Source organism: Cetorhinus maximus, chromosome 5 (assembly GCF_964194155.1).
Source record: "Cetorhinus maximus chromosome 5, sCetMax3.hap1.1, whole genome shotgun sequence".
NCBI classification, from domain to species: domain Eukaryota; kingdom Metazoa; phylum Chordata; class Chondrichthyes; order Lamniformes; family Cetorhinidae; genus Cetorhinus; species Cetorhinus maximus.
The window spans coordinates 28,326,418-28,350,446 of record NC_135883.1 but is presented as its reverse complement, the minus strand read 5'-3'; the positions used below and the strand labels follow the sequence as shown (position 1 = coordinate 28,350,446).

The 24,029-nt window shown below is 40.5% G+C and overlaps 1 protein-coding gene across 3 annotated transcripts in view; it reads left to right on the top strand.

Moving 5' to 3' along the window:
* Positions 1-24,029, top strand: part of taf1b (TATA box binding protein (Tbp)-associated factor, RNA polymerase I, B) — a 97,157-nt gene that overhangs the window by 21,361 nt on the left and 51,767 nt on the right. For 2 of the 3 annotated variants that reach the window (XM_078541627.1, XM_078541630.1), the window contains exon 5: positions 18,855-18,950. In XM_078541627.1, the coding sequence (XP_078397753.1) occupies positions 18,855-18,950 (96 nt within the window). Of the gene's footprint in view, positions 1-16,238; positions 16,348-18,854; positions 18,951-24,029 lie in introns of those variants that run through there. The other variant, XM_078541628.1, reaches the window with a different exon arrangement.

Below are 24,029 nucleotides of genomic sequence, written 5' to 3'. Positions count from 1 at the left end.
GTATGATGTTTGATGGAGTCGCTCTTTCTTGCTGGCTACTGTTCTTCTTATATCAGGGGGAGCGATACCCGCCAGGATATATAGGCTGTTTGTGTTTGTTGGTTTTAAACAACCTGTGATAAGTCGGCAGCTTGCATTCAGAACGGCATCCATCTTCTTAGCATGAGTAGATCTTTCCCATGCAGGGCAGGCGAATTCGGCAGTGGAATAGCAAAGAGCAAGTGCACTGGTTCGCAATGTTTTTGAGCTTGCTCCCCATTTTGTGTTAGTGAGCTTATTCAGGATGTTGTTTCGTGTGCTCACTTTTGCCTTTGTCTTTTCGATGTGGTTCTTGAAGGTGAGGCATCTGTCAAGGGTGACTCCTAAGTAGATAGGGTGCTCACAATGCGTCAGTGTTGCTCCACACCAGGTTACTTTAAGCTGGCGTTTGGCTTCACGGTTTCTGAGGTGGAATGCACAAACTTGCTTCTTTGATGGGTTTGCGCGAAGGTGGTTAGAAGTAAATTAGAAGTAAAATGATATAAAATTTCTATTATAAATATTAACATAGGTGGAAATAAGGTTTGTAAACAGGAACTATGTACATGTATTCAAATGTATTGATAGCTCAAATTTATCATTTTATCCAACTTGCTCTTGATTTTTTTTCTTCATTCTTTCATGGGGTGTGGGTGTCATTGGCAAGGCCAGCATTTGTTGTCCATCCCTAATTGCCCTTAAACCGAGTGGCTTACTAGTTCATTTCAGAGTTACAGTTAAAACGCACGTTGCTGTAGGACTGGAGTCACATATAGGCCAGACCAGGTAAGGATGGTAGGTTTCCTTCCCTCGTGAATCTGATGGGTTTTTATGACAATTGACAATGGCTCCGTGATTTTCCTAGCTTCTAATTCCAGATTTATTACTTGAATTTAAATTCCACAAGTTGCTGTGGTGGGATTTAGACCCATGCCCTTAGAGCATTAGCCTGGGCCTCTGGATTACTAATCAGTGCCATTACCAGCACATTGCCATCTCCCCACAATGATTAATTTTAGTATATTTTAAAGATTGCATATTTTAAAGATAACAGCAGTGGATCTGTTGGACGGTTTATTCGTGCTATTATGCTGGCAAACGATATTAAATAGACTCCTTATGTTCCCCTCTTCTTTCCCCTCTTCTCTGCCCTCTCCTGTTCTCTCAAAGGCCAGTTGGTAACTGATTGGACACAGTAGTCATCAACTATTCCAATCTGACCAGAATTTTGTAAATTTTATTTTTAAAAAGGTACAAATCTGTACTATATGTGTGAGGTAAGATCCTTTGACTTCATTTTCTCTGGGAGGTTTGCTTGGATGTTGGCTTAGCCATTGATTGATTGTGAGGGGGTGTGAGTTTGAAGTACAATTTCTTGGTCCCATGGGCAATTTAATTATGGGATCCCTAGGATTTACAGCTATGATCATGTCTGGTTGCTTCTGACTTGGAGCTATCTCACAAGGTTAAGCTGTTGGGAGGAGGGTGTATTATTTCCTTTTCAAGGTTTTTCTTATGTTGATTATGTTTGAGAATGCATCAGAAAGCCCCCTGTTTGACCATCTTCCTTGACAAGATTCAAGAACCCTAGATGGGTTTTTAGCAGCTGCTTTCATTTCATTTACTGCCCAAGGCCAGATTCATCAGTACTGTGGTTTCATAAGAACATAACATAAGAAATAGGAGCAGGAGTAGACCATTCGGCCCCTCGAGCCTGCTCCGCCATTCAATAAGATCATGGCTGATCATCTTGTGTTTCGATTTCCACATTCCCATCAAACCCAATAACCTTTGATTCCCTTGCCTAACAAGAATCTATCTACCTCTGCCTTATTCAATGACTTCGTCTCCATCGCCTGCCTTATTCAATGACTCCATCTCCACTGCCTCCTGAGGCAGAGTTACAAAGTCTCAGAACCCTCTGAAAGAAAAAATTTCTCCTCATCTCTACCCTAAAAGGGCGACCCCTAATTTTAAAACAGTGCCCCCTAGCTCTGGACTCACCCACAAGAGGAAACATCCTTTCTATGCCCATCTTGTCAAGGCCGTTCAGGATCTTGTACATTTCAATCAAATCAACCCGCACTCTTCTAAACCCCAATTGAAACAAGCCCAGTCTGTCCAATCTTTCCTCATAAGACAACCCGCTCATTCCAGTTATCAATCTAGTAAACCTGCTCTGAACCACCTCCAATGCATTTACATCCTTCCTTAAATAAGGAGACCAAAACTGCACACAGTATTCAAGATGCGGTCTCACCGATGCCCTGGAACTGTATAAAATGCTGGCCAGGCCACAACTGGAGTATTGCGTGCAGTTCTGGTCACCACATTATAGGAAGGATGTGATTGCACTGGAGAGGGTGCAGAGGAGATTTACCAGGATGCTGCCTGGGCTGGAGGGTCTGAGCTATGCGGAAAGATTAGATAGGCTGGAGTTGTTTTCCTTGAAGCAACGATGGTTGAGAGGGAGCCTGATGGAGGTATATAAGATCACGTGGGGCATAGATAGGGTTGATAGGAAAGCACTTTTTCCATTAGTAGAGGGGTCAATAAGCAGGGAGCATAGATTTAAGGTAAGAGGTAGAAGGCTAAGAGGGGAGTTGAGGAGAAATTTCTTCACCCAGAGGGTGATGGGAGTCTGGAATTCACTGCCTGAAAGGGTGGTTGAGTCAGAAACTCTCGTAACATTTAAGAAGTATTTAGATATTCACTTGTGTTGCCACTACCTCCAGGGCTATGGGCCAAGCGCTGGAAAATGGGATTAGCGTAGTCAGATCTTTGTTGACTGGCATGGACACGGTGGGCCGAATGGCCTCCTTCTGTGCTGTAGACGTCTGAGTCTGTAACTGAAGCATAACATCCTTACTTTTATGTTCAATCCCTCTCGTAATAAAGGAAAAAAGCATCCATTAGCCTTCTTAATTACTTGCTGTACCTGCATACTAACTTTTTGTGACTCATGTACTAGAACACCTAGATCCCGCTGCACCTCAGAATTATGCAGCCGTTCTCCATTTAAGTAATATGCTGCTTTTTTGTTCTTCCTGCCAAAGTGAACAACTTCACATTTTCCCAAATTAAACTCCATTTGCCAGATCTTTGCCCACTCGGTCAACCTATCTATATCCATCTGCACCCTCTTCATGCCCTCTTCACAACATACTTTCCTACCTATCTTTGTGTCATCTGCAAATTTAGCTACACCTGACAAATCCTTACTAGAGAAGCGAACGGTATTGCTGTAAGTTTGAGGACTGCATGGTGCATGTATATTCCTCTGTGACAGTTCACAGCTGGTAACATATTCATCATCTTGGATCAGTTGGAGTACTGGAAAGGGACCCTGGGACAAGAATGAGTGCTGGCAGGCCAGTTGACGAGAATTCCTCTGTTTGGTGACTGGAGGTGAGCTTTTGAGAAGGGCACACAAACCTCAGTGTTTTTATAGGTGGAGCATTGGTGCTAGGATATGAGGTTGGAGACCTGTCCATTGCTAGAAAATAGTTTACGTACTCTAGATCCCTACTTTAGCTTGGAAGTGAAGTTATTGTGCCTTATTTCCAACTTGTGTAGGTATTCTAGAGTGCTGCTGTACCTTGTTTAAGCTGTCTTGCAGATTGTCTGGGAAGAATTATTATGGGATCCACAATGGGTCCTCAAGCTTCTCTTTCTGGTGATGAGTTCAATGTGGTAGTTTTCAACTGACTGTACGGACATTAATATACTAACAGCTAATACCAAATTATGACAAATTATATCAAATTCAATTTGTATAATTATAGAATGAGGAAAGGACATTTGGTCCAAAAATCTGGCTTCTTCCACAGACTGGTACAATTTATCTGGTAATAAAATTGGAAAATACTAGAAATACACAACAGATCGACCGCTTCTAAAACTAAAGGATAGGATTCTATTCCACTTTTTGGACTTTGTTCCACATATTTAATCTCTTGAGCAAAGGTTCTGCATAATTTCTGCCAGAACCCTGAAGGTGATCTAATGAATCTCTAAAATTCACGCCACATTCCAACTATTCAAACCTAGCAGCTCTGAAACTAATTTTTCATGGGTTATTTGATATTATCTGTCCACTTATCTTAACTTTTAGTGCTATTAACTAGATACAATATTTGTCTAGTTCTTTCTGAAGCAGTTGTGACACAGTGTTAACTGCTTTTGCCATCTGTTCCATATATCCAGTATTCTGGGGGTTGGGTGGGTTGGAGGGGGTGGTGGTGATGCTTTTGACCTTTAGTTTTGCCTGAAACTGGTTGAATTTTTAGTCCTTTAGTTCTTAGCTGACAGTCCGTGTAAAATAACCTGCTTACCTACATTAACTAAACCTTATTGTCATTTATATTTCAGTTTAATGTTGTCTGTCTTCATTACTTAAAATTCCTAGATTAAAGAATTATGCTTGCATTCCTCTGAGCATTCCCAATAATCAGTGTTATTTTAAAGACAATGTGTCATAAATTGTACATACTGTTCCAAATGTTGCCTCACCCATGATCTACACAAGGTTTGAATAATTTGTTCCCACTTCAAATGCCTTTGAGAGGTATCCTAGTTCTTGATTAACCTTTGATAATGGCTTTATAATGACTAGAAGCTTTCAGTGATTGTCAATCATTTCTCTATTTCCCATGTGAGTCTGTGACCGACATTTGCTTCTTTTTAAGTTCCTTATGCTGCTTTTTAATTTCTGGTTTATGTTCTGCAAGTTACTACAAAGAAAATGACTGTATTGTTGGCATGTGATACTGCCCCAAGATCAACTTTGGAACAGTCATTTGCCTACAATATTGTTGCTTTCTCTTACAGTAACTTAGAGTAAACTGAATATCTGCCCCTAAAAACTGATCATTCTGTATGCACATTTCATTCACCCAATTCCAACTCGATTCATCCAATGTAAAACCTGTTGGCTCTTTTGTAGCCCATCCAATTAATTAAAACAGATGCTTTTGAATCTTGTCAATGTCTCTTGTGCTAATTACTTGGCACATAGCTTTGTATTTTCAGCAAACCTTATAATTATTATATACAACGTTTGTGTGAACAGCAGGGAACCCACACCAGAACCCTGTGGAACACCATTAATTGCTACCCTATAGCTAGTGATTTTTCTATTTATCATCTGCTTATTGTCAGTATTCAACCCATTAAATTAACTTACCATTTAATTCAGTGAGATTTAACCTTCTTGAAAATTGTTATATGTAAACTTTTTTGCAGCTAAGTTATAGGCAGAGTCTTATGCCCTACCCTGTGTGCAAGTTTGGTTGGGGGGTGGCGGGGGGGGGAGGCTGGGGGCGGGTGCATTTAATCAGGTGGAAGGATGGCAGGTTGGGGACCGCACCACCTTTCTGCCTCCGCACCGATTAAATCCATGGCAGGAAGGCCCATGGATGGCCTTCCAGCCCTGTTGCCAATTGAGGCCCTTAAGTGGGCAATTAATGCTTTCTAGCCGCCAGCCTGGACCCCCGTTGCCCTATGCCTTCTGACTACCTTTCATCCATTGGTTTAGTTACCACCTCACAGAATTCTAGTGAATTACTGAGGCATGAGCAAATGTCTTTGCACCAAATTCCTGCTTATGGTTTCTGTGCTCTTTCAATAGCTGTTGATAGGATACTTTACAGTGCTTTTGATGTTAGGAAATAGAGATAGTTTAAGTAAGTTAAATGTGTATTTGGGTGTGTTAGGAATAAGGTATATCTTTAAATTCAATTTATACTTTTTTCCATTTGTTGGTTAAAAGGTGAAACCTGGGATCTAGTTTCATTTTTGAGTGAAGTCAGCAGGTCTAACGCTCTGTTTGTATACCTGCATTTTTAATGAGTTTTATGACCCTCGAAGTTACAGACCTTGGGGGAGGTGGTGGAATAGTGGTATTGTCACTGAACTAGTATTCCAGAGTCCCAGGGTCATCCTATTGGGTCCCAGGTTTGAATCCCACAGCAGATGGTGAAATTTGAATCTAACAAAAATCTGGAGTTAAAAGTCTGATGATGACCATGAAACCATTGTCGATTGTCGTAAAAACCCATCTGGTTTACTAATGTCCTTTAGGGAAGGAAATCTGCTGTCCTTACCTGACCTGGCCTACATGTGACTCCAGAACCACTGCAATGTGGTTAACTCTTAAATGCCCCCTAAACAAGGGCAATTAGGGATGGGCAATAAATGCTGGTCTAGCCAGCAACGCCCACATTCCATGAACGGATAAAAAGAAAAGTGGAGAGCTGTGTTATCAAGGGGGATAGTAGTTTAGGAAAGTTAAAACAAAGTAAAAAAAACTGTGCTGTTGGCTAGCAACAAGGGTCCAGAGAGAGGGACCCACAGAGACAGAAAAGTAATTTTAGTTCAGTTGAAAGCAGCTTCAGTTCAGTTAAAGCCAGGATTCCAGAGAGACTGGACAGCAGAAGGACAGATAGCAAGTCCCAAACTAAAGTTGAGGCCAGCTGCCAAGAGAGGCTAGACATGAGAGAAAACTGCAGAAGCATGTTCCAGAAACTAAAAAAGAAAGTCCCAAAATCCAGGGGTGTGGAACAGGAAATGTCCCAAGAGGACTGTCTAGTCAAAGGAAGGACAGGAATCTGGAAAAGGTCCTGTTCCGTGGACGTGAAAGTAGGGAGCAGAGGGGAGGGCTCCAAGCTTCAGGCTTGAATAGAAGAAAGCGGCAGGAAGCAGATTTAAAGCAAGAAGCCAGAAGGTCCAAAGAGACAGCTGAAGGTCTGTAACTCTACTATGGGCATGTGAAGCAGCGGTGTTCTGTTGACACGGCTGAGTCAGTGAGAGAGTGTGTGTGGAAGAAAGCTTAGATGCATGTGGTGATCCAGGGGAGAGGAACACCGGGGGGGAGAGTTCAAAACCCTGGAGGTGGACCCTTGTGGAAGGCGTCTGAGAGAAAGCGTCATTTGGGAGAAGATTCCAGAGCGAGTTCTTCGAGTCTGGAGATTGGAAACCCTCATGTGACAGACGGAGTTCAGTGGGAATGGTTGGCTCACGGTATAACAAGGCCTGGGGGGAGTTGAGAGATCCAGAGCATTTGCTTGGAGTGGCATTTGTTACTTGGTTCCAGAGCATGGTGTATCTGACCACAAGTCATCTATTGGTTTACATGGACTGTGTACTTACTGTGAACAGTAGAGTATAAGATAGCTTTTGTAACTTGTGTTATCCTTACAAATCTGTATTTACCTGTTAAGGTATTGGAGTGGGTGAAGGAGTAATGTAATATAGTTCATCTTTTCTGGTTTAATAAATGTTATATTATTTTGTTAAAAGTTTATCAGCTGACTCCTGTGAATGTGTTCAGTAGCTACTCCCCACATATCTAAACAAAAAATAAAAGTTAGGATCTATCAAGCCGGGTTCAACCCTGGGATCAGGCTTGTCCAGTAGCAACATCAGCTGGGATCATAACATTGATATGTATAAAATGAGGAGCACAGTATGTTGAAAGTTAATATACAAATCCCATGAGACATATTGTTTTAAGAATAAATTTTTTTTGTTTATCAGTGAGAGTCCTGATGAAGCTGAAAGATATGCATGACACAACAATGTATTAAGAGATACAATAATTAGGATTGTTCATCTTCAACAGTGCATGATAATTCAAATCTTGCTATGCCTGGCTAAGCAATTTCTCTAAACAAGTGTTCTCATTGATGTCATCAGCACTATCTGTTTAACATTTCTGAATACCAGCAACTTCAAATAAACTGAGGAAGTTTGTTTATTTTCAGGTTGCACTTCATGATATTGGGATTAAAACCACAATTAGAGTATTAAAGCCACTTAAACTATATCCTTAATATTGTAATGATTTTAAATGAAGCAATAAAAAAAGATTTGCGATAACATTTTTATAATCTTTGCTTCCACTTATCCTGTGACACTTTTGTCCTTCTTTTCTCTCTTTATTCTCTTTACCGTGTCTTTTTTCTGATTAATATTCTCCCTGTTCTAATCATTTGCCTTAATGTTACTGACTCAAAGCTTGCACTTACCCTTTCATTTTGCCTCCCAGTTTGTATTTCGTTTTGTATCTGGAGGCAATTTCACAAAAACTAGTCTGGCCAGTACAAGCTATCTCTAAAGATCTGTTTGTAGGCAGCATTATTACAGATACACTGCTATCAATCTTCCGCACAAGCCAACAACAATTTGCAGTGTGTTACAGACAGGAGGGGGTTTAATTTAAACAGCCCCGATTTCTCCTCTCACCGCCCGTCCATCAACAGAAAGGTGTTTGATTTGCTTCCCCTTTTATGTAAGTGGTGGTGTACTTCCCACCCCTTAGTTTTGGTGTGATCCAATTTCTATTAATAACCCCACAGCAAACTCGTGATAGGATGAAATCAAAGGGTTAGTTTACTTGCACAACCTCAAAGTGCAGGGGCGGGTTGGTGGGGGGGGAGTGGTAGTGGTCACCACGAAGCCCCCTGTGCACTCATACAGTAAAAGAGGGATAGAGAAAAGAAAGATTTACAGGGTAACGAGCACAGAGAAAAGAATTATTGTTTCATATGAATCCAGAATCAAATTCTAATGAAATATCCCTTCACAGAGATCGGCAGGTTGAAAACTGATGCTGTATAGTTCAATTTTCCAGTAGAGCTGACTTCCACGATGAAGTAAGCATGCAGAGACGAATCAGTCTTGTAGGCAATGGTACAGAAGTTTCAGTAGAAACAGTGTAGATGGGGCCAGGCATTCAAACGTAGACCGAACTCCTTTTTCTGTGCTGCAGCTTGTAGATGATGTTAATGGTAGACTGAGCTTTGCAGCTCCACAAGGCAATATTACTGATTCCACCAACTAGAGGTTCATGCCACGTGACTCCCATTTCCCCACACCATCTTTGAAAAAGGACACGTGTTCCTCGCCTGGGTTCCCGAGATGGTTAAATGTCCCAGCCATAAAAACAAAATACTGCAGATGCTGAAACAAAAACAGAAAATTCTGGAAAAACATTAACTCTGTTTCTCTCTCCACAGATGTTGCTAGACCTGCTGAGTTTTTCCAGCATTTCTGTTTTTGTCCCTATGCACTAAGTTTGGCACAGTTTGTCAAACTTATCTGTATTGGATTGTGTTTTTAATCTACATATTACCTGTTTCTGCATGTTATTGTTTCAATCCTATTATGTGGAAAATTGTTAAATATAATTGTACATGGATCACTGATCATTCATTATTGCAGACTTCAACCATCCCAAAATATTTAAAATACATCATGCTATTCATGCCCTAAGTTACATTTCAGCAATCATTTTCAGTTGTCTGCATTGAAAATTTAGAACCACCAAATTAGTTTTGGACACTAATCTATATTTAATTCTATAGTTGCACTTCATATTGTCTGGTATTTTTTCCTAAATGTATTTTAACTTTTTTATTTTTTTCCTCCATTCCAAATTGCCTCCTCTATCAAGAAAAGAATGTGGCACAGCCTGCAAACATTTCACGCTTAAATATACTTCTGTGACAATTGAATAAGATCATTGGTTTTGTGTTGGCATAAGGAAGAACTACTTGACAGTAGTTTTGCCTCTCAGTTAGAAGGCTGTGCATTTAAGCCCCAACCTGGGCTGAATCCTCATTGGGGATATGCCGCACTATCTAAGATGCTGTGCTTTGGGCGTGAAATTAAACTGAGGCCCTGTTTGCTGTTCATGAGTGTTAAGGATGCACAATATTGTTCGAAGATGAACTGGGATTGCTCAGTCTGTGCTGGCATACAGGCGGTGGTGTACTTGGTATTGTCACTGAACTAGTAATCCAGAGACCCAGGGTACTGCTCTGGGGACCCTGGTTCAAATCTCACCATGGTAGGTAGTGGAATTTGAATTCAAGAAATAAAAATCTGGAATTAAATGCCTCACGATAGCCATGAAACCATTGTTGTAAAAAACCATCTGGTTCACTAATGTCCTTTAGGGAAGAAAATCTTCCGTCCTCACCTGGTCTGGCCTACGCATGACTCCAGACCCACAGCAATGTGGTTGACTTTTAAATGCCCTCTGAAAAGGCCTAGCAAGCCACTCAGTTTTATCAAACCGCTAGAAAGTCAATATACCTACAGCACGTGGACTGCAGTGGTTCAAGAAGTCAGCTCACCACCACCTTCTCAAGGGCATTTAGGGAGGGGCAATAAATGCTGACCTAGCCAGTGATGCCCATATCCCATGAATGGATGAAAAAAAAAATTGGAATCATAGAATAGTGCAGCACCGAAGTAGGCCATTTGGCCCATTGAGCCTGTGCAGGCTCTTTTGATGAGCAATCCAATTAGAGCACTTTCCCTCACTTTCCTCATATCTCTTCAATTTTTCTTCTTCAAGTATTTATCCAATTCTCTTCTGAAGGCTACTATTGAATCTGTTTCCACCGCCCTCTCATGCAAAGCATTTCAAACCCTAACCACTCGTTGTGCACACAAGTTTTCCTCCTTGTTGCCTCCAGGTGGTTTGCCAGTCACCTTAAATCTGTGCCATGCTTCAACCATTGGAAACAGTTTCTCTTTATTTACTCAGTCTAGCCCCATCATGATTTTAACTACCTCTGTCAAATTTCCTTATACTCTCACTACACTAAGGAAAGCAACCTCAGCTTCACCAGTCTATCTATATAACTGTAATCCCTCATCTCTGGAACCATTTTAGTAATTATTTTCTGTTCCCTCTCCAAAATCTTCACATTCTTCTGAAAGTGCGGTACCCAGTATTGCATACTGTACTCCATCTAGTGCTGAACCACTATTTTATATAGGTTCACGATAATTTCCTTGCTATTGTAGTCTATGCCAGATTTATAATTCCCAGAATCCCATTTGCTTTATTAACTGCTTTATTAACCTGACCTGCCACCTTCAAAAATGTATGCACAAACGCCCCCCCCCCCACCCCCGGTCTCCCTGCCCTTGCATTCCCTTTACAATTATACTATTTAGCATGTATTATGCTTCCTCATTCCTCTTTCCAAAATGTGTCATCTCACACTTATTTCCATTGACTTTCATCTTCCATGTTTCTTTTCATTGCACCAACCTGCCTGTCCTCTTGAAGTTTACTATTGTAGTAGCTTCCTCACTGTTTACTTTACTTCCAAGTTTCATATCATCTGCAAATTTAAAAATTATGTCCTGTGTCCCCAAAGAAATTAATGTACATCAAAAAGAGTAGTGGTCTTAGTACTGAGCCATGGGGAGCACCACTGTATACCTCCCTCCCACCGTGAAACAATCATTCACTACACCTCCATTTTCTATCACTCAGCTAATTTTTAACTGTGCTTTTACTGCCCTTTTTAAACCATGGGCTTCAATTTTGCTAACAAGCCTAATATATGGCATCTTTAAAGTCCATACACACAACATCAACTGCACTGCCCACATCAACCCTCCCTGCTATCTCACCAAAAGAACTCTGTTAAGTTAGTTCAATATGATTTACTATTAACAAATCCATGCTGGCTCTCTTATTAGTCCATATGTCTCCAGATTATCGTTTCTAAAAGCATCCCCATCACCAGCGTTGAACTGATCCTGTAATTGCCAGGTTTGTCCTTCCCTTCTTTGAATAAGGGTGTAACATTTACAATCCACTAATCCTCTGGCACCACTGTTATATCTAAGGAGGATTGGACGATTGTGGCCAGTCCCTTCGTTCTTTCTACCTTTACTTCTTTCAACGATCCAGGATAGGATGACTTATATATTTTGAGTGCTGCCAGGCTTTCTCGTACCTCCTTTTTATCTATTTTTATCTCTTACAGTATCCCACCAACCTCTTCGTTTATCGAAGCTTTGGAGAAGTCTTCTTCCTTGGGAAACATGAATACAAAGTAGTCATTTAGTACCTCAGCCATGCCTAATGTCTCCTGCAAGAGATCTCCTTTTTTTTTATTCTTTGATGGGATGTGGGCATTGCTAACAAGACATTTGTTGCCCATCCCAAATTACCCTTGAACTGAGTGGCTTGCTAGGCCATTTCAGAGGGCACTTTAAGGGTCAGTCACTTTGCTGTGGGCCTGGACTTGCATGTAGGCCAGACCCGGTAAGGATGGCAGATTTCCTTCCCTAAAGGACATTTGGTATAATCGATGATAGTCTCATGGTCACCATCACTGAGGCTAGCTTTATATTCCAGATTTATTAACTGAATTCAAATTCCACCAGCTGCCATTTTAGGATTTGAACCCATGTCCCCAGAACATTATAAAATAAAAACAGAAAATGCTGGAAAAACTCAGCCGGTCTGACAGCATCTGTGGAGAGAGAAACAGAGTTAACGTTTCGAGTCCATGTGAAGAAGATGCTGTCAGACCTGCTGAGTTTTTCCAGCATTTTCTGTTTTTATTTCAGATTTCCAGCATCTACAATATTTTGCTTTTATCCCCAGAACATTCGTCTGGGCTACCAGATTACTAGTCCAGCATCATTGCCACTACAGCGGCGCCGCTGCCTCCCCAATCAGCTTCATTGCTCCTCTGGGAACCCTTTTACTGCTAATATGCCTAAGAATACCTGAGGATTCCCTTTTATGTGAGCCACCAATCTATTCTTGTGCTGTCTTTTCCCATCTTATTTCTTTATTCATTTCTTCTTTGTACTTTTTATATGCAGTCTGATGCACTCTTTTAATATCAAACTGACAATGGTGATATAAACACTTTTTCTGTTTCATCTATTCTCCAACTTCTTTGTCATCCAGGAAACTCTGGCTTTGGTTTCCCTATTTTTTCCATCTTTTGGGGATATACCAGACTTTACTGAATAATCGCTTTAAAGGTTTCTCACTGCACCATTACTTAAGAGTCAAAATTTGGTAGGCAGTTATCTATTTAAGCAGACCCCTATTCAATTCGTTGAAATTAGCCACCCTTCAGTTAAGCACTTTTATTCTATACTGTTCCTTGTCTTTCTCGTTAAATAATCTGAAGATAAGTGTGATGGCGCATGTACTGGGAAAAGCCTGAATTTTCTGTGTGATTATCGATGTGCTTTTGGAAATGTTTTTATTGGGAAAAGCTGTATTTCCTTTTGTGTGATGTCCCTTTAAGACAGGAGTCAACTGGGAAGTACTCTGAAGGAGGATTAATTGGTTTTCTGATTATGACATTATTAGACTCTAAGAAAAGTCCATGCGACCTAAAGTCGCTATGAGGGATGAACAGATAAGAAGCAAGCAGTAAATTGAAAGTTAATTGCAGTGGTGTTGGGTTTTTTAGCCTGTCTTTGTGCCCGATAGTTTAGAACCCACTGAGAATTTGTGTGGAGGGAAACAAACAAGGTTTTCTCGGATTGGAGCCGTTTTCAGTTTGACAGTTTTCGAACAGATCCTGCTGGCTTTTCTGAAAATTAAGCAGTAACTGTGTTACTGTGTAATATACAGTTGGAAAAGGCAGAGAGTTGAACGCAGGAAGGGCAAGGGATTGTGGATTGTACAAGACCCATTGCTGCTGTTTGTGTTGCCAGAGCCATTTAAACAGTTTAAAGGGGCCAGAGAAGGGAGTTTTTGGGCATTCTGCGCCATCAGGTCCGTCATGACCCGAGTGAGAGAGGGGTCGTAGATGTGGGCCTTGTTGATGTTAACTGTGTCCAGGGATGTCGGATGGGTTACAGCTGCTGGTGAATGCAACTCAAGGGCCAAAACGATTGAGTGGAAAGTGAGAGATTTTACATAGTGGAGGCCAAGTTGGAAAGACTGTGAGATTGCATGTGGTGCCACATTTGTGCAGTAAGTAACGTGAGTGTTTGTGAGGTGTATCTTTGTTGTATCGACTATTTATGGTGAAATTAACCTTTGTTTGAAATAACCTTTACCTGTTAATGTTTGAATTATGTTGATTTTAGTTGGTTTGTAACAGTAAAAGTTTTAAGAAGTGAAATCTTGTCCATGGGTTTGGCTTCATGGAGATTCCTTTCTTTTAAAAGTTATCAGTCTTTACAGGGTTTGTAACATATGATATTATGATGTTCTGATCACTATTCCCGAGATGCTCCCCCACTGTGACATTCTCCACTTGATTTGCATAATTCCCAGGACTAGATCCAGCAAGCCACCTTCCTCGTTGGATAGGAAACATACTGATCAAGAAATTCTCCTGAACACAACTCAGAAATTCTTCTCCTTCCCTACCCTTAACAAAATCACTGCTCTATTCAATGTTTGGATAGCTAAAGTCTTCTATTATCACTATTCTATTGTTCTTGCATCTCTCAGTAATTTCCCAGCAAATATGCATCTCTTTCTCCACCCAACAATTTGGTGCCTGAAAATGTGCAGCAAGTACTGTAAGCTCCTTTATTGTTTCTTAACTCCAACCAAATAGATTCTGTCTTTGACCCACTCGAGGATATTCTCTCTAGTACTGTAATATTTTCCTTAGTCGAAACTGCTCGACTCCTTTTTGTTTCCCGTCAGTTTTTTTTTCCTGAACACCTTCAACCCAGGAATATTAAGCATCCTGTCTTCCCCTGTTTTGAGCCAAGTCTAGGTGCTAAATTTTTTGGCCCCTGGGGATGAGGGGCAGCCAGACCCTGCTGAGATCCCAGACTCCTCTTGTTCCGTGACCTGCTCAGGGGACTTGCTGTAGTCCCAGTAGTGGCTGCTGCTCTTGGTGACACTGCTGGGACAAGAGAGCTGATATTTAAGTATGAATTGCAGTGGATGCCCACTGCTCACCACCATTCAGTGTAGAATCACTGTCATCCTTTGTATATGTAGTAAAGTTTAGCTTGTCCCTAGTTCCTAGTGTGGCTCAGCTAATAGCACAGTAAGTAGTTGAACTTTAAAACCCAGGCGAACCAGGATTTATCTTTTCTCATTTTGTTTGATATTGTGGTAAAGAATAGTTTGCCCTGCTTCGTGACTTCATCAGAATGCGTTGAACTATATCTGTTTAACAAGCATTCCCAGTATTTAATTGTGTGCTGTGCTGTCACAAGGCTGTCATAATATTCACAATGCTGTTCTAATGAAATAAAAGACTTGCAAGATTTGAACTACTTTCAAATTGCTTTTTTACTTTTTATGACAAAAGTATTGCCCAAATAACACACATTCCTAAAGCTTGCATCCTAAAATATGCTCCAAAATTGCTTTATAGCTGGTTTTCCAAGTGCCATATAAAGTCCATAATGCACAGGCAACTACAGTTTGATTTTTGGTTTAGTTTCTTGCTCCCTGGTTTGCTGTCTGAATTTTGTGGTGTCTTAGTGTTTTGTCTCACTGATGGATAACTCCTAAATTAGAATATCTGCAGGTTGAAATAGTTGCACATTATGGGTAACCTTAATTTATTTGGCTCTCAGGGCTCCATTGTATGTAAGCTATTCATGAAGCCAAAAGCTTTATAATGCGCAATGTTAACATTTAATTGCTTATTGACATTTATTTCAAAGAAGAAAATTATGTGGGGTTCTTTAAAGCCTATTATGGCACACTCAGATCATTTAAAATTGCCTTTCTCCTTCCAAGAGCTACCTCCACTGATTATGCTTTGATATTTCCCAATTGCCTGTTTTGTGATATCCACAATATATTGTGTGACCCTTATTGTTTTGAATAAGAGTGCTTGAAATTGTAGGAGATTTCTAAAATGTGTTACATTGTGCAAAGTTTTATGACTGGGGGAAAAAAATGAAAGGTACGTTGCCTCCTTGAAAGTATTTAAACATCCAGCAGGGGGCAATCTTTGACTTTAACAAGAACAGGTTATTGTATATTACACATTTTTATTTAATTGGAAATCTGTACCTGCATAGGCTTAATATTTTCTTAACTAATTAACTCTTTTTAAAACATATTGACAAATTTCTGATTGTTTATTTTTGTTAATGCCAAAATTTTAAATGGCATTTACACTAATAACACCAAATGTATAATTGAACAGGTAAACAGATTGCTAATAGGAAATCATACTTTAATGCTAAAGATAGTGGTTGTAAAATAGGTACTCCTTAAGGTACAGCTTAAATCCTTTCCAATAATGCTATAAAGCAAGGTATATAATTGCTATGTTACTTTGTTGGAATTATCATAGGGAGTGATTGTACCTAGGAGTTCTGATGTGTCATATCTCTTTAAGTTACTTTTTTATTCATCATGAGATGTGGGTGTTGCTGGCTAGGCCAGTATTTATTGCCCATCCCTAATTGCCTTTGAGGTAGTGGTGGTGAGCTGCCGCCTTGAACTGCTACAAGTCCATGTGGTGCAGATACACCCACAGTGCTGCTAGGGAGGGAGTTCCAGGATTTTGACCCAATGGCAGTGAAGGAATAACGATATATTTCCAAGGCAGGATGGTAAGTGGCTTGGAGGAAAACTTCCAGATGGTGGTGTTGCCATTCATCTGCTGCCCTTGTCCTTCTAGGTGGTAGTGGTCATGGGTTTGGAAGGTGCTGTCTAAGGAGGCTTATTGAGTTCCTGCAGTGCATCTTATATGCTGCTGCCACTGTGCGCTAGCGGTGGAGGGAGTGAATGTTTGTGGATGGGATGTCAACCAAGTGGGCTGTTTTGGCCTGGATGTTATCTAGCCTCTTGAGTGTTGTCGGAACTGCACTCATCCAGGCAAGTGGAGAGTATTTCATCACACTCCTGATTTGTGCCTTGTAGATGGTGGACAGGCTTTGGGGATTCCGGAGGTGAGTTACTTGCTGCAGGATTCCTAGCCTCTGACCTGCTCTTGTAGCCACAGTATTTATATGGTTAGTCCAGTTCAGTTTCTGGTCAATGGTAACCTCCAGGATGTTGATAGTGGGGGATTCAGTGATGATAATATCATTGAATGTCAAGGGGTGATGGTTAGATTCTCCCTTGTTGGAAATGGTCATTGCCTGGTACTTCTGTGGTTCGAATGTTACTGGTCACTCGTCAGCCCAAACCTGGATATTGCCCAGGTCTTGCTGCATTTGAACATGGACTGCTTCAGTACCTGAGAAGTCGTAAATGGTGCTGAACATTGTGCAATCATTAGCGAACATCCCCACTTCTGACCTTATGGTGGAAGGAAAGTTATTGATGAAGCAGCTGAAGATGGTTGAGCCTAGGACACCACCCTGTGGAACTCCTGCAGTGATGCCCTGGAGCTGAGATGACTGACCTCCAACAATCACAACCATCTGCCTTTGTGCGAGGCCTGACTCCAACCAGTAGAGAGTTTTCCCCCCGATTTCCATTGACTCTAGTTTTGCTATGGCTCCTTGATACCACACTCGGTCAAATGCGGCCTGGATGTCAAGGGCAGCCACCCTTTTACCTCACTTCACCTCTGGAGTTCAGTCCTTTCGCCTACGTTTGAACCAGGAGCTGAGTGACCCAGGCGGAACCCAAACTGAGTGTCAGTAAGTTACTGCTAAGTAAATGCTGCTTGATAGCACTGTCAATGACTCCTCCCATCACTTTACTGATGATCGAGAGTAGACTGATTGGTCAGTAATTGGCCAGGTGTAATTATTAATGGTTTTCTGATCCACATAACACAAAATTCAGAAACATATCAGGCTTGTAGGCTGCACTTAACTTTTAACAAGTAAGAAACAGTGAAATAAAGTGCTGAATAGATAAATGAGATTCATGCAATGGTGCTAGTTTCAAATGAGGAAAATAGAATGCTACTGTGAAGTGTACTTTATTAACTTGTTCAATTGATTCCCAGTATAGATACTGCTGAGTATGCTTGATTTGAGGTGTCGATTGACCTTGAGTGAACAGCAATATTCTCTCTGGCTGATGTAAAATAAGAAGTAAATTAGTACTCCACCAGAGTACCATTGTTTGGGAGGGGCAGCAAATTGTTTGGGGAGGGGCAGTAAATAGGTTGTGGGCTGTACTTCAATTGCAATAAACTTTTGGAATCTTTAAGTATTCAGTAGCTAGCTTTGACTGTTAGGACACAAAAGACATGATATATAATCAGCATAGTTGATCAATTAATGAAGCTCCTTACCTTAAAAGTGGCATTGTGGACATGTGCTAGTTTCTTACTTTCGCCTTGTTCCACTTGTTGCAGGCGGTGTCTGTTCTGTGATACCTCAGTAGATATGGAAAGTCCATTGAACATCTTGTCGCCCTTTTAGGGCAGAGATGAGGAGAATTTATTTCTCTGAGGGTTGTGCAACTTTGGAACTCTCTGCCTCAGAAGGAAGTGGGGTCACTGAATATTTTTAAGGCAGAGGTCTATAAGATTCTTGTTAGGCAAGGTAATCAAAGGTTATCGGGGGTAGATAGAAATGTAGAACTCAAAACATATAGATCAGCCATGATATTATTGAATGGCGGAGCAGGCTCAAGGGGTCGAATGGCCTACTTCTCTTTCATATGTTTGTATGTCCCTAAGTTAGGCAAGGAAATAAAGCAAGGGTTCCCACTCTTGATTGGAATTCAGAGGTCCCTGCTGGAAAGTGTCCGTGTGCAGATTGGGCTGAGATGTCATGTTGCCCACAGTTAAATAACCTGTCTAAATTTGTGTGTGAAGAAAGGCCATTAGGGTGAGCTGCTAAAATTTGACTAGTTCCTGCGTCCTAGCAGGGGTCAATACGTACCAATTCTTTGTTTGCAGTGCAGCTCTGTAAAACATTGCTCATAAGTTTTCTAGACTGGTTCAGGGTGAGTTGCCTCTGATTTTTGTGGCTTCCTTCCTTCCTGAGTTTCTGCTGTGAATCTTTCCCAATTATAGTGAGATTGTGATCTCAAATGTTATGGGAACATGCATTCTATCCTTCACAGAGCAGTGCAATTGAATACCAGTACACTGTCACTCAGCCACTCCCTAAATTGCAGCATAATAGATTATGTATTTTTCTTTTCCCAGGATGAAATTCTGTGCAATATTTGGCGACGTTACTTGCAAAAAAACCAAAATGCCTACACAAACAAACCAGTTGATGTCTTCAGCAGAAAAAGAACGGTAGGTCTGATTAAACAAGAAATATCAGTAGTTCCAAAGTTGCGTAAGAAAACCGTTTCTATATTTTTGCATTGAGTAGGAGCTTCTTAATCCCAAATTCATTCGGAAATATTTGACCTCTGTTGTACATAGATATTAGATATATAAACGTGCAAACGGCTGGTTGACCCTATTAATTCATGTTCCACACAAGCAGTTGTCCTCTTCCCCTATGACTGGCTTGTTCCCATAAACCTTTGTTTCCTTTCCCACACCCATTTATCTAATCTGTTCTTAAAATCTTGACGTGGCCTCAGCTTCTATCACTAATTCCAGTAGTGCATTCCACAGTCTCACAACCCTCTATGTAAAAAGGTTTGTTCTAGTGTCTGTCCTAAATCTCTTGCATATAATGGTATCTTTATATTTTCTTATTCTAGACACCTCAATCACTGGAAACAGTCTGTTTCGATCTAACATACCCCATCCTTTCATAATTTTAAACGCCAGTATTGAATCACCCCTTAATTTTCCCTCTTCTAATGAAACCGTTTCAAATTAGCTTTGAATTTGCATTCCCATATTGGAGGCAGCATCCTAGTAAGTCTTCACTGAATCCCCTCTATAGCTCCACCATCCTTCCTATATTGTCATGCCCATTAAAGGCATGTCCAAACTTTATTCAATCGGGCTTCTTTGAATAGACATAAAATCGCCAAGGCTGACTGCCAGAGGTCAGATGGACCACGTCTGTGTATTCAAGAACTGATTCGCAATCTGACGAGAACAAAAAAGCACATTCTGGACTGATAGCATCCATCCATCTAGGGAGATGGACTGCGCCCTGTACGCCAGGGTGTTTGTCTGTTTTGGATTGACCATCATCTGTTGTGGCTGTAGAGACCAATTTGTGAGCGGCAGTCCCTTCCACCGCTGGCACAGATGAATAACGTTGGACCGAAGTCAACTAGCATTTTTTTTTCCTTCCGGTGGGCTCTCTCCTCCGCCAAATGGTTATTTCTTTTGTCCTCTGCTTTTTCCACACCCTTCCTAACTGATTTTCCCCAAGCACTCTGGTCAGCAGCAAGGACTTCCCATGCATTGACTCCAATCCCAATCAACTTGAGGTCTTGCTTGCAGACATCCTTGTATCACAGACCTGGACAACCTGTTGGTCTCATGCTGAAAGCAGCTTGGCATTCCAGACTAAAAGATGTTAGTTGCACATATCCTAAAGACCATCAGTAGGTATTCTTGAATTGAATGGATCTCTTGAAAGAAAGAAAGTAATTGTCTTAACCTGTCAAGATGAATGTCTCAAATCAATGGAACAGTATCCCAGAAACAATAAAGTAGGATGTGGCTCATCAATCTATAAACACCATGTATTTGGTAAAGAAACCACAGTTGTGAGGAGTCATATTGTGGAACAACCATTTTTGTCCCTTTGACTCTTGAAATAAGAAATGCTGCCTTCAGAGTAAGAGAGACACAGGAAAGGCAGTAACATTTGTGTCTGAGAAAGATCTGAAGGCTGTAACATCGTAAGAGGTATGCAGAGAGATCTAGGAGTCCTAGCACATGCATCGCAAATGGCTAGTATGCAGGTACAGCAAGTAATTAGGAAAGCTAACACAATGCTATCACTTATTGCGAGGGAAATTGAATACAAAAATAGGGAGGTTGCACTTCAGTTATATAGGGTATTGATGAGACCACATCTGGTGTACTGTGTACAGTATTGGTCTCCTTATTTAAGGATGTAAATGCGTTGGAAGCAGCTCAGAGAAGATTTACTAGACTAATACCTGGAATGAGCATGTTGTCTTATGAGGAAAGGTTTGACAGGCTAGGCTTGTATCTGCTGGAGTTTAGAAGAGTAAGAGGCAACTTGATTAAAACATATAAGATCCTGAGGGGACTTGACAGGTGGATTTAGAGAGAATGTTTCCTCTTGTGGAAGAATCTAGTACTAAAAATAATGTTTAAAAATAGGTGGTTGCCTATTTAGGACAGAGATGAGGAGAAATATTTTCTCAGAGGGTTTTGAGTCTTTGGAATTCTCTTCCTCAAAAGGCCAGGGAAGCAGAGTCTTTGAATATTTTTAACACAAAAATCGATAGATTCTTGATAAGCAAGGGTGTGAAAGGTTATCGGAATAGGCAGGAATGTGGAGTTCAGGTTACAATCAGATCAGCCATGGTCTTATTGAATGGCAATGCAGGCTCAAAGGGCTGAGTGGCCTACTCCTGCACCTAATTCATATGTTCATATGTTTTTCTTTGATTCATTCACAGGATATGGGCTTCGCTGGCTGGGCCAGCATTTATTGCCTATCCCTAGTTGCCCTTGAGAAGGTGGTGGTGAGCTGCCTTCTTGAACCACTGCAGTCCATGTGGTTTAGGTACACCCACAGTGCTGTTAGGAAGGGAGTTCCAGGATTTTGACCCAGTGACAGTGAAGGAACGGCGATATATTTCCAAGTCAGGATGGTGAGAGACTTGGACACCACCCAGGTGTTGGTGTTGCATGTTCGTAAGATCTCCAAGCCTGTTCCTTTTCAGCTCCACGAAAACAGCAAACTGATCTGGTAACGAGACTATAAGAAACTGACTTTATGACCTGCAGAAAGCCCATCAGTTCAAAAAAAACCTGCAAACAGCTTCAGCATATGACTTTGTTGAACTCACTGAAACTGCACTCCAGGTCTGAAGAAGACCTGTTACTAGACCTGCAACCTTGATCTTCAAGTTACATCAAACAAGTGATATGTGAACATTTCCTTTTTTTTTCCCCTTTAAGTTGTAGAAGTGCACAATTCTCTTCAACTGAACCTTCCTTGAGTGTGTTTGTGTGTGTGTTAGTGTGAGTGGGTGCCACAGCATTCGATTTCAGGATGAGTGCTTAAAAAAACAATCATCTTTCTTAACTTAAACCCACAAAAAGTTTGCTGCTGCTTATTCAATTGTTCACACACTCGGGTTAAAAAAAACGCAAATACTGATGATGGACAGTTGGGAAGGGAACAGGGATTTCCGTAGTTCTCTCTCAACGTGCCCATAACAATAAGGAGTCCAAAACTGCATATAGTATCTTACTAAGTTTGATATAGATTCACCATTACATTTTGACTTTTGTACTCTGCATCTTTTGCTATAAATCAGAATATTCTATTAGATTTGTTTTTATTCATTTATGGGATGTGTGCAAAACTGGCAGAGACAGGATTGAATGCCCATCCCTAATTATCTATGAGAAGGTGGACCACCTTCTTGAAATGCTGCAGTCTATGTGTTGAAGATATTCACACAGTCCTGTTAGATGGGGTATTCCTGGATTTTGACACAGCGACAATGAAGGAAGGCTAATATTTTTCCAAGTCAGGATGGTGTGTGTGACCTGGAGGGCAACTTGGAGGTGTTACAATGCTCCTGCTGCTCTTGGCCTTCTAGATGATGGAGGTCTTGGGTTTGGGAGATGCTGTCAAAGAAATCTTGGTGAGTTGCTGCAGTGCATCTTGTAGACTCCCATTAGAAGTATAATTTTTTTTCTTGAATCAAATGCACCAAATCATATTTACTGACATTAAATTTCATCGTCCATTGTTTTCCCTAATCTTGTGAATATCCCCTTGCAGCTTCATTTTGGATGCAGAATTATTTACTATAGGCACTACACTGTAATTAGTATGACATTCAAGCCCTATATCCACATCATTCATGCACACAATGAACAAAACCCTGTGGGACAGTACTATCCACTTTTAAACACACTAAGGATCTGCTCTTAACTTCCACTCCCTGTGTGCTGTCTTCTAATTTCTTCCTTAACCTCACTACCTTTATATTTCCTCTAGTCTCTATATGACATCTTGCCAAAGGCTTTCCGTAAATTCATTATATTTCTCAGATATCCACCATATCTGTCTACTCCACAAAGACTCTATTTGGTCTGTCAAACACAATCATCCCTCTTTCTAATTGTTTTTTCTTTACTTAGATATTTAGCAATCTTCACCTTCAAGTATTTCAAAAGTTTAATTCAGGTATTTTTGCTGTGTTCCTTATACCTGAAAACAATACAAGAAAAAAGCAATACCCTTTTTAAAAAAGTTTTGAAGAGGAAGACTAATCCATTGTATTTATCACAGACTTGCTACGAGCACCCGACTCTACCTTCAAATTAGCTGGAGGCGTTTATTGCTATTACCCCTCTTTGTGCAGTTTTTGAAAGTTTCCTGTAATATAAGATAATGCACTAAATGGATTCTTCCTTTAGTAAGGAACTAAAATAATCCCTTGTATGACAAGTCATTCGATATTAGAAAAAAACTCAAAAGGGATTATTATGTGCACTGCTTTTGAGCACATTTAGGAATACCAATGAAGCTGAGTAAAATATCTGGTAGAACACATTATACTCTAATATGTGTATCTATTTCTTGTTTTGGTTACATGCATGTCTTTACATGTTTGAACGTGAATCAAATAAAATCCCTACCATTCAGAAACCTTGCAGGAGGTTGATTCCACTAAGTGTGCTTTTTCCCCTCTGAAACAAAGTACCTACAATGAACTGTATAGGGGTATAATATAGCCATTTAAAAAGAAAGCTGTGGCTATAGAAACTGATGATACCAACAGGACAATTTCTCTTTTAAGTACTTAGACTCTTGAATATAATCTGCTTTACGTTTTGTGTTTTTTTTCCATAAGGGCCACGATAGAGTTAATTGATTAGATTGAGTTAATGGAACATTTAAATTTAAAATCTAAGAGGTTTCCCAGACTTGCCTTAAATGTTGAAGTAACATATTTGCTGTATTTCTATTTTTAAAACAGTACATTCCTCTTCTGGTGTGCTTGTACTTAATTTCTTTTAATTATATATTTATTTGGTGAGTGCTGATTTTGATAAAGCTCGAGCAGTAAATTAACTTTATGCATTAATCAAGTCACTCAAAAATATCAAAAGACAAGTGGGCAAATTTTCCTTCATGCATAATGTAAAAAAAAAATCACCTGTTTGCTGTGCATGGAGGAACATTCAGGCATCCTGACTAACCCTGCTTGACTTTCTGCTAATCAGGCAGGCTCCATT